The 8,402-nt window shown below is 36.3% G+C and overlaps 1 protein-coding gene across 1 annotated transcript; it reads right to left on the reverse strand.

The window, feature by feature from the left end:
* Positions 1-1,371: 1,371 nt before the first annotated feature.
* dusp5 (dual specificity phosphatase 5) lies at positions 1,372-6,699 on the reverse strand. Its single transcript, XM_058759405.1, has 4 exons — positions 6,223-6,699; positions 5,099-5,241; positions 4,521-4,740; positions 1,372-2,111 (listed from the first exon to the last, which is right to left on the reverse strand). The coding sequence occupies exons 1-4, from the start codon at positions 6,584-6,586 to the stop codon at positions 1,717-1,719; spliced, it is 1,122 nt and encodes a 373-aa protein (XP_058615388.1). The 5' UTR covers positions 6,587-6,699; the 3' UTR covers positions 1,372-1,716.
* Between the last annotated feature and the right edge of the window lie 1,703 nt (positions 6,700-8,402).

The following is an 8,402-nucleotide window of genomic DNA, read 5'->3' on the forward strand; positions in this document are numbered from 1 at the left end:
TACAACTAACTGAAAATGTGGAATCAGAGGGTGCAAAAAAAAAAAAAAATCTAAATATTGAGAAAATCGCCTTTAAAGTTGTCCAAATGAAGTTCTTAGCAATGTATATTACTAATCAAAAATTAAGTTTGGATGTATTTATGGCAGGGTATTTACAAAATATCTTCATGGAACATGATTTTTACTTAATATCCTAATGATTTTTGGCATAAAAGAAAAATCTATAATTTTGACCCACATTATGTATTGTTGGCTTTTGCTACAAATATACCTGTGCTACTTAAGACTGGTTTTGTGGTCCAGGTTCACACATAGAGTATATGGATACTCATTCACGCTTAAACCTTCTGCATAACTGAACATTGTTGTGTAAGTTACTCTAAAAAAAAAAATGAACAACTATCTACTAATTTCATGTTCAAGATGTTCAACAATTAGGTTGCTACAGGCTACTAATTACTCTCTCTGCAAGTATTGCATTACTTATTACTAAATATTACTAATATAGGATTTATTTCTAAATCCTGTATCAACCTTGACCAGTTGAACATACAAGACATGAAACTGCTCTTTTAACTCTTTCAAATAAATAATCAAAAACTGCATAAAATATTCTTGAACTGACCGAAGTATGAGGACTAGGTTACATTAAGAACATTATGTTAAGTTCCCTATTGTTTAATATAGAATTGTACAGTCTATATAGTATTTATGCAAGTTCATCAGAAGTAACTGTGATTAATTGACAAAAAAGAAAAGCAATCCCTTACTTTAACCTGAAGGAGAGAATTAATTCATATCCAAATGGTAATTAATATTCAAAACGAAACACAAACACGGATTCTGTGAATAGCAATTGCTGTTTGTGTGCTTGCATGCAGAACATAAGTCCAACACATGCTCTTTTTTCCCTAAGAATGGGTATTTTGCTATGTTATTTTAATATTGCATCACAAAAGTTTTATTATTGCTAATCATTTTGTTGATGGATATGTTCATAATGCACTTTCAACATGTTTTGCGCACAAAGCTCTCGATTTGTCTCTACTTTCTATGTGCATCCCAAATGGGCGTTAAAATAAATTTGTAAAAAAGGCTTACTTATGTTCCACTCAAAGGTATACTATAGTATATACTTCTGCAGTATTTGTCACAGCAGAGGTCACTGTTGTATCTTTTTACTGTGGCCTAAAGTCCTTATGATGTTGCTTTCATGACAAAAGTGTGTTTTTGTTAATTATTGTTGACTGAAGTATATTTTCTCTCTGTTTTTAGAGGAATATCTGCAGAATGTGTTTGAAAGTTGTCAAATATGTTAAAAGGAGCAGAGTAAATCCAACACACGGATAATAAAGTGACACTATGATCAAATTTTACACTTCTGTAAAAATGTTTATTAACAGATCCACAATTCATTAAAAAAAAGAAACTGTTTAAAAAAAAAAAATAATTTAATTTGCCCAGCTAGGCGCTGTTGATAGGCAGAACATCATCGAGCTAAGGCAGGTATTGCAGTGTAATCATTGTGCAGTGGTTTTCTCTAAGGCAAACAAAATCAAAAAGCAAACACTGTCTTCCATGATTTTTTTTTTTTTTTTTTTTTTAAATATGAAAACATAAGCATTTTTATTCCCTGTGATAGTCCATTGCTTTGTTCAGTTGGCCCGTCCATTATTTTTCAAGTACGCTGAGACTGCGATGAGTCAGGCAGCCATTTTAAGGCAGCGCAGTTATTGGACTCAGTTTGAACTGGTGAACCGCCGGCTGGATGGGCATTGGTGTCAGGAAGGAGGTAGGGAAGGTGAAAACTGAGGACTCAAAGTTCCCGGTTTCAATCGTGAAGTCACCACTAAAGAAGGTGGGCGTCTCCTGAGGGGCAGGAGTGACGGACGGAGGCGTGGAAGAAACCACCTCTGACTCGAACTGCAGTAGTTGACCCATGAAGCTAAAATTGGGCGAGATGATGGCACGCCGCTGTCGGATGACGTCAAAGGCCTGCTCCAAGCGCAACCGTTGGGTTTTCATGATGTACGCCATGCAGATGGTGGGAGAACGAGAGATTCCAGCCTCGCAGTGAACCAGCACTTTACCTCCCTGTGCTTTCACACGTTCTGTGGAGAGAAAAGATAATGAATTCATTACAAAAGCTCTTGAAATAACAGCATGAGTCACCAAAAACACAGACTGTCTTTTAAGTCGAACTTCAAGCCAGACTTCATTTATAAAGCACATTTAAAAACAACAGAAGAGCCCTGTGCGCTTTTAAGCTTATGGAGACAAAGAAAGAAAGAAAGAAAATAATAATAAAAGGTGAAGTAGCGGCACTAGACAAAATAATAACGACTGTTTTCAAACAAGTTTCCCCAAACACGTCCCTCATCTACCATTGGTCAGTCAAACAAAATAGCCCCGCCCCAAATTCACACCATTGGTGTGTTATGCAAGACCGGTCAAATCTTCAAACAAAGCAATGTTTTGAAAACACCACAGAGACAAAGTTCAGACTTTTAAGGGAAATTATCCTACACTGAAAAAAACAAAAACAATTGATGACAGATTCACAGAAATTGCACCAATAATTATAAAGAAACATCAAGCAACATATTGAACTGAAATTTTGAAATTTTAAAACGTACTTAATAAACTCAAAAATCATTTTTACAGTGTACGAAAACAAATTTTGGTTTATAAAATATTTTACATAGCATTACAATGTGTATAAATGCCACAAAATGGCTTTGTGTTTTATTATAGCTGTGAGAGGGAACAAGTGAAACGTAATCATGGTTATTTTTCACAGTTCTTCTGATATCCTCTGTCCATTATCGCTCAGCTAATTCATTTCCTCCCTGACCCTGTTTTATCGTAATGTCATATCAATTTCATTTCCACCCCAGAAAGTTCTGACGCACAAATCCATAAACTCACACCATTATGGAAAGCTCAGATTGCGTATTCCTGTCTAATTCAATACAGCTAAGCAGATTCCAGCCTCATATCTCTGAACGACACACACACGAGAGTTGAAGCGCGTGTTCATCCCTCACTGCTGGTCTCTTTTAAACAAAACCTGCTGGTGTGAATCACGCCTGAAGCCCATCTGGAGCGGAGCGGGGCCGAGCTGTGGGCGTCATAATGACTATCACACTCGCTAATGCGCCTAAATATTACCACACACTCATTAGCCGAAGCTTTCGATGGATTATTCTTTCACTGCTATCGCCTTCCTGCGGGAGACCAAATCACCTCACGGTCTCTTACGTAATATTGTCTATATTGAGGTAAATGTAAATGAAACTTGGGTATAATCAAATGAAATGTGGAATACGCAAGTCCTCGAATAACAGGATGAGACAGTTAAGCCTCACCAGAGGAATTTAAATATGAATACAGGTCAAATAGGGAGTTTTGGTGACAAGTGATGTCTATGTATTGTAAACAACGTTGACACTCTTAAAACAAAAAACCTTTCAGTTTCAGTTTCAATTAGATTTTTTTAAGGGGTGAAATATGGCCTTGTTTTTGACGAGCGTTTGGCAAATCACCTATAAACAGCTTTAAATGCTGTCAGATTACTGTGTAAACACATTCACCTGATAAAGAAGCCTCGAAAAACCTACAAAACACATGACAGTGCAGTCACAGCACACAAACACACCTAATGCCACTAATCATCGACTCATCCACTGACACACTGGCCACGCCTGTGATACGCAAGATCCTGGATTAGTCTAATGCATGAGTCACAGCGGCACGTCCGTTTATCTCTCTTTATCTATATGTTTCATCTAATTTTTTAGTTTCAGTAGGAGTTGGTATTAATTGCACTTCTCAGAGTACGAGTAACATGGGATTTGTAGGTGCAATTAAAAGGTGAAGTCCGTTCGGATTATGGAAATTATGTGTTAGTAAAGCAGAGGAAGTCTTATTTTTAAACGGCCTGAAATTAGCTCCACTATCTATAGGTCTGTGCTCAGTTCTGGGAATGGTTTTAGCCACACAGATGAAGTTTACATAACACTAAAGTTAATAGTGCACTAAAACATGCGTTAAATCCGTATTAATTTTTACTACAACCAAAAGTGAGACTTTGAGGTGCTCAGACTGGTAAACCGTGTTAAATAAAAAATAAAGAAAGAAAGAAATGTAAATATTTAAATAAATAAAAATGACTTTTCATAAAAATAATAATAACTGTTTTAAATAATCCAAAAATAAAGAAAATAATTAATTGATTAAATAATTAAAAATTACTTTAATCTATCTATCTATCTATCTATCTATATATATTTCTCAGACTGGTAAACTGTGTTAAATTAAAAAAAAACATGAAATATAATAATTAAATAATAATACAAAAACTTATTTTAATTAAAAAACAATAATAACTAAAAGTAAATTATATTTAAAAAATAAATAATCATTAAAATAAATAATTCAAAATAATTCTGTGTAATAAATAACACACACACACACACACACACACACACACAAAACTATAGTATATGCACAATATTTACCAATAAAATCTATGGCCTCCTGGAAGTGTGAGCTGATATCTGCCGTGTGACTGTCCTCCACCGGGATCCATTTGTAGTCATACTGTCCTTTGGTGGGCCGCGAGTCCCTGCGCGAGACGTTCAGCAGCGCTGTAATGCGGAGGTCACTGAGATAGTCCTGTCTACAGGCGTGATAGGCACTGCCCAGGTATAGGAAAGGCAAGATCTCCACCGGCCGTCCCTGAAAAATAACAACAATAAACAGATATCAAAACTGAAACTCTCAAGACTGATTCACCACCCGAAGACAAACAGGTGGTGTAGAGGCAACGTTTGACCTTATCACAAAAACTGAACAGCAGACCAAAGGTCAGACATAAAAGGACCTCAGATGTCCGTTGGATGTCTTTGAAGGCTTGTAAGATGGATGGTTGGGTTATACACAGTATAAATATATGGAGTAGTATCTGTCTTTTGTGCGTATTTCGACTCATGTTTGAGGGGGAGTTGTAGCAGAAACTCCTGCAGTTAAGAGGAAGTGGTTTTCGGTGGAAGTGGGTTGAAATGAGGAAACAACAACTCGCTTTCTTCTCTCTTACCTGATCATAGTCTGGTTTGTGGTGAGAGCCCAGTTTGTCACAGTGACTGCTGACGCCTCTTTCACTTTTGTCTTCACTCAGATCCACAGACTTGGTTTCAGTGCAAAGCTCAGGGTAATGGGAATGGAAGTTCTCGTAGCCTCCTGGAATGAGAAATGCGCCGTTATTATGAGTCGTCAAGGATTGTTGAGTCGTTCACCTTATCAAAAGCTTCACGTGTTGCAGTTCAGAGTGTGAGAGGCAAGAAGAAAATCCCACCAACAGAGGGAGAGAGTTCATGAGCTCAACAGCTCGACTTTCAGTATCAAAATCTTCTAGTTCAACTCAACATGCCATTTATAACAAACCGAATAACTTAATTTAAAAATCCCTGTATATTTGAATGCAATGTTATCACTGAAGGGAGTACAAATTGATATAAGGCTATAAATATTACTGTGCTGATTCTCATACTTCTCAGTCTGACTCATCCGTCCTTTGACGCACAAAGAAAATGTATCTCTTGAAAAACAGACAAAGCCCCGATCTGCTCCATCAAACTAAATAAGGCTATTTCACTATATATATATTCTATATTAGGCTATAATAAAATACAAATCGCTATTACATTGTAAAATGCATTAAATTAGCGTGTGTGTGTATATATATATATGTGTGTGTGTGTATATATATATATATATATATATATATACACACACACACACACACACATATATATATATATATATATATATATATATATATATATATATATATAAAATAGACTTCTTTATTTAATTTTAGAAGTCTAGTAGTCTAAACAGTTAAAATTTTATTTTAATATACCCACATTTATTTATTTTTCACTATACATATCACTTTATTAGTAGGCTATATCAGTGTATTCGTTAAAATGTAATTCTTCCATAGAATTCTTCGAATTAACGATTAATTGAGACACTTGTAAAGAAGTCTAAAATAGATTTAATTTTTTTTTTTTAAATGAATCTAAACGTATCAAATTCTTTGTTTGCTTTGTCCTGGAATCGTCCTTCTAAACGTACATTTTTTTAAAATAGCCTATTAGACCTAAAACACTTCCTCTTCAGAAAACTTTCAAAGAAAAAAAGACCATCTTTACTCACCTTTCAGGAAGCAGATGCTCGCGCTACTCGCCAAGTGCGACAAACTGTTAATGACAATCTGAGCAATACTGTCTTTTTTCAGTTTTTGTAAATGAGGTGTGCGGTCATCCAGAGCCACGACCGCGGAGATGCTGCCCTCGCGGAGCCGCAACAGCGCTTTCTCGTCCGGGATGATAAACTGTAGAGGCACCGGACCGCCGCGGGACCTCCGGACCACCACTGAATTCAAGTTGACATTGACGGAGCCTCTGATACTGGAGCTGGAGAACGAGAGATACGGTCTACAGTCCACAATCAGACAACTTCCACACTCCTTCCGTATGATCTTCCTCAGGCGTCGACAGTCTATGCTGGAGACCTTCATTGTTGGAGTGACAAAGTGAAATGTTTGTAGCAGGGATGTGGATGTTTCAGGGGTGTAGGTTGCCTACTGAACCCTGTGTGCTGAGCCTGAGTGTACATTTCCTCCGAGGGGATTCCGTCCCATCGCTTTTATATGAATGGAACCTCCGGAGCTTGTCGTCACGAACCATATATGGACATGTCGACACGGGAGCGCGCCCACATTCTGTTGACTGAACCCGCCTCTGAAGCGGCGATAGAAGCGAATACTTAACATTGAAATCATCAGTTCATCACCGCGCTACACATATCGTGTCATTTTATTGTCATTCAGATCCTTTTCCCTGAAAGTAAGATCGAAAATATTCAGAGGTATGTGGGGTTACTCCTTGGGTTAGTAGGCTACTTGTAGCTAGAAAAGAAGGAATAGATATACCCAGATAGCATGGGTATGTCTGCAGGATCTGATCTTCAGTGTACAAACATCTGACAGACGTCTTTAAGATGTCAGTTTTACATACGTTCTAAATCATAAACATCTTCTAATAAACCGCTGTTTGCCATCTTATAGGAAATGTCCTATAGAGCTATTGCAGATGAACGCTCTAAAACAATGCGTTTTGCAGATGTAAATGCAGACGTCAAATAGACGTCTCTGCCATGCACACTGTAAAAAGAATTCAGTAAAATTTACAGTAAAAAAACGGCAGCGGTGGTTGCCAGAATTTTACTGTTAAAAATCAGGTAGCAACATGCGGATTTAACTTAAATTTACATATAAATACCGTAATTTCATTAACTGATATAATGTTAATATACCAACTTATGGAAGTATTGAAATCTGTTTTGTACTTTTGTAATACACTGACAACCACCAAAAGCACTTTTTCCACTTCCAAAAATGGTATACTACCGTAAAATTACATGTAATTTTTTACATTCCTCTCATGCTATGCGGGATTGGATTGCACCATCTTCTGGTCGGCCATCTGTTTCCTTAATATATAATAAAATTATTGATTGCATTACAAAACCTCTTTCTATTCAATCTATTTGGAACAGGGAATTATCTGACCTTAATTTATCTGTCGACTGGGAGAAAGTGTAGTCTAACCTCAGCTTAACATCTAAAAACTTGGCTCATCGTCTTATTCACGTCAAAGTCATTCATAGAGCATATACATAACACCTTACAAATGATTATAAATGAAACTACAACCAAATTGTATGCCAAACTGCCATATATGTAATACTGCATCACCAGGTACTTTTTGAATTTATTTATTAGGATTAACCCCTTGAGATGTACCATCTCTTTTTCGAGGGGGTCCCACAATGTATCAAAATCACAACAAAAAAACTAAACAATACACAAATTAACATTACATCCATAAACAACAAAACACAAACATTAATTGAAAAAAATAAAAAAATTAAATTAAATTAAAAAAAAGCACCACAACATCAAAAAGTAACTTTTCTTCATATGTTTTGGGAATGTCCTATCGTCATTAATCTATGGACACATGTAAACCTAGTTTTATCCTCCTTACTACAAATTGATTGTGTAGAACGTGTAGATTGATGTGTAAAAAAACGTATTGGATCCATAGCCTCCTGAAAATAGTGACTTGTGAATGTACAAAAGCGCAAATTAATGGGGCCAAGCCCTCTACTATTGATGCTTGGAAGGGTTTTTTCTTTAACATATTCGATTATATAAAGGAATGACTTGTTTTTATGGGGTTTTTTCTCCTCCCTCTCTCTCTCCTTTTTGACTGGACTTCTAAAGTATTGATTACATGTCTGTTGTTTTGTTTTGTTTTGTTTTGAATGGA

This window comes from Onychostoma macrolepis, chromosome 22 (genome assembly GCF_012432095.1).
Source record: "Onychostoma macrolepis isolate SWU-2019 chromosome 22, ASM1243209v1, whole genome shotgun sequence".
In the NCBI taxonomy this organism is placed as follows: Eukaryota; Metazoa; Chordata; class Actinopteri; order Cypriniformes; family Cyprinidae; genus Onychostoma; species Onychostoma macrolepis.

Excerpts from the sequence above, each read along its gene's own strand:
- dusp5 (XM_058759405.1), bottom strand. The coding sequence starts at position 6,586 with ATGAAGGTCTCCAGCATAGACTGTCGACGCCTGAGGAAGATCATACGG. Across the intron at positions 5,242-6,222 it reads GAGCATCTGCTTCCTGAAAG|GAGGCTACGAGAACTTCCAT; the intron begins GTGAGTAAAGAT and ends TTCTCATTCCAG. Across the intron at positions 2,112-4,520 it reads GGAGGCCATAGATTTTATTG|AACGTGTGAAAGCACAGGGA; the intron begins GTAAATATTGTG and ends TTCTCTCCACAG.